This window comes from Austrofundulus limnaeus, unplaced genomic scaffold, assembly GCF_001266775.1.
Source record: "Austrofundulus limnaeus strain Quisiro unplaced genomic scaffold, Austrofundulus_limnaeus-1.0 Scaffold27, whole genome shotgun sequence".
Taxonomy (NCBI): Eukaryota; Metazoa; Chordata; class Actinopteri; order Cyprinodontiformes; family Rivulidae; genus Austrofundulus; species Austrofundulus limnaeus.
The window spans coordinates 458,070-460,713 of NW_013952429.1; the positions used below are offsets into that span (position 1 = coordinate 458,070).

Consider the following 2,644-nt stretch of genomic DNA (forward strand, 5'->3'; position numbering starts at 1 on the left):
TATTAATTTATTGTAAAAACATGACAGATAATCTGTGAAACAGATCCAGTCCAGCTTGTTGTTTATTAGTTTCTATGTTTGCTGTGAGCTGTTGACCTGTTTGGTCTGTTTCTGCTCCTCCAGTCTGTCACAGACACTACCAGTGGACAGGATGGGCGGGGCTCAGTCTAGTGATCTTATTCAAGTCTATGAGTAGTCCTGACAGGTGTCTTCACAAACCAACCAGTTGTGGGTTTCTTAAGTCAAGCAAATAGTGGTGGGACTCCTTTCACATTTAAAGTTTCTGTGATTTTTTTACTTCAACCCATGAGCTCACGCTGCAGACGAGGAAACTTGTTTGACTTGTGTTTGATCTGTTGGACATAAGAGGTAAACTCATTCTGTGACTCCTGCTGCTTTGAGTGACAGCAACATCAGAGCAGCATGTGGCCCCAGAGCCACTGGTTGCAGACCCCCTAGTCTAAGCCTATAACCCCCGCTGTTACCCGATGTTTGACCTTACCTGTTTGTGATTCAGAGCAGCTTGCACTGACGGACGGTTCTCCATCTGCTGGGCCAGCCGGCGATTGCGGGCGCTAGCCAAATGCTGCTGTTGCATGGTGGCTCGAATGCTTACTGCTGTGGGCTGCTTGTTCTTCAGCATGTTAGTGAAGCTTTAAAGGTGGGAGGGAAGAAGAGGAAGGAAGTAAAAGAAGGGGACGGGATACACAGAGCAGGTGGAGGAAGCAGGATTCCACATCAAGTCATTTCTCATTAAACAGCTGCGGCTATAAAGACTTCTGTGCAAGACTTCCTGCTCCACTCGCCGGCACTTGTTTTCTCTCTCTCAATGGTTCGACAATGCAACAAACATCTTTGTTTGCATTCAGCATGTTCTAAACAAGCACAGGTGAGGTGACGGAAACACAGGAGAGTAAAAAAACAGTTTCAAGAACAGGAGGTGAGAAAAGACTCCAGAACGGCTCAAAGTTGCCACTTACAGGCCTCTGGCTGATAGGCTGGGACGTCACCGCGCTGCAGCCGAGGCCTCGGACATGAGGCGCCGCTCAGCCACTTACAGCAAGGACCGTGACTTTTTCATTAACCACCGGGCTAGTGGTGCTGCTGCAGGGAGGTAGGAGGGAGGAGGTAACTGGGGGTGATTTTGAGTCACGTCCAAGCTAGGGCTGAGCATTTGGGTCGTAGACAGACTTCAGCAGAGAGAAAAAGAAAGGAAGAAACAGAGGAATAAAGAGGGATTGTGCTTCATCCACAAGGTTGAGAGAGAAAAACCAGAAGCTGTAATGAATAAGGAGATGCACCATCTCCCTGCTCCTTTGAAAGGCACAAACTTATACAGCGCTGTGTAACAAGGAGCAAGCACTTCTAGGCCTTTTAGGACAGTGGTCTGGTCCAGCATAGGATTAAAACTGCTTACCAAGCGTGACCACTACCCTCTGCCCTTGTCTGCATGTGTGCACTGCTCACACAAAGGTTGTGGCCTGGACAGACCCTCGCTGCCCCACACCGTTACGCCTCGCCCACCTGCTGAGGTGTTAACAAACGGTGCCAGGGCCAACAGAGTTGAGTGAGCAGTGCACACACAGGGAACAGCCAGAACTGCATCCATGTTGGGTCCGGTTCCCCCCACAGCAGCTTTGCGTAGAGAGGACTACAATGACAAAAAGCCAAGGGCGGCCTTCGCTTCTGGTGACTAACAGCTGACAGGGTGCGTGGCGCCTCACCGCTCGTTTAGAGACACTTTGGTGGTGCTTTTCAGGACAACTTTTTGGGACGAGGCAGCACTCATTTTGAGAAACTCTGATTGTAGACTCCTGAAAACAAGACAAAAAATACAGTTAGACTTATTCTAGGCTAGAAAAAGATGTAAACATTTGATTTTAAACAAATTATTTTCAAATGAAGCCACTGTTTGACAAGTCCTCAGTCCTCAACCTCAGACTAATTTAATCCTAGAAAAGGACAGACATTAACATATGAAACCAGTCGGTCCCCACACCTGAAGGCATAAAAGTCCCCCCAAATCTACTCAAAGCCCCCTTTTACATTGGGACTAGGGCTGGGTGATAAATCGATTTAGTCGATTAATTCAAATTTGCTGTTTATAAAGATTTACTTTTGGGAAAATTGAGATTTTTTTTTTCACCAGTGCACTCTTTGGGGCTTCTGTAGTTCAGAGTTCAGCCCACCTGCCCCCCAACATGCTTGGTACATGACAGGGCTCTACATTCAGACTAATTTGGTCGCAAATGTGACTTTATTTTTTAATAGTGCGCCTTAAAAATATTTCCAGTCGCAGTGGTGCGCCCAGTCGTTCCAGCAGGAGGGGGATGAGGGTGCCCGCTGAAACAAAAAGCCTCCATGTCCTGTAATAATTTAATCTAGTAGTGTGAACTAGGGCTGCCGCGATTAATCGACGACTAACTTAATAATCGATTAATCGTTTTTTTTTGTTTTTTACTTTGTTTTTCTCTCCAAACTGCTTTGACACCTTCCACTGCCACATCTGCCTTTCTGTCGTTGACACACATGCACAGTAGTGGTAACTGGGGTAGGCCGTGGACGTCACAAGACATTAGCAGCTCTCGTTTAGTCGTCTTGCTCGGCTCGGTACATTTCTCCTCTCAGTAGGGTTTTTTACAGC

The 2,644-nt window shown here is 47.1% G+C and overlaps 1 protein-coding gene across 2 annotated transcripts in view; it reads right to left on the bottom strand.

Moving 5' to 3' along the window:
- Window positions 1–2,644, bottom strand: part of chtopa (chromatin target of PRMT1a) — a 21,469-nt gene that overhangs the window by 12,708 nt on the left and 6,117 nt on the right. The window contains exons 2-3 of one of the 2 annotated variants that reach the window (XM_014004854.1): window positions 1,725–1,814; window positions 503–653 (exon numbers count right to left, since the gene is read on the bottom strand). In XM_014004854.1, coding sequence (XP_013860308.1) covers window positions 503–653; window positions 1,725–1,789 — 216 coding nt within the window. In that variant the 5' untranslated portion in view covers window positions 1,790–1,814. The other variant, XM_014004855.1, reaches the window with a different exon arrangement.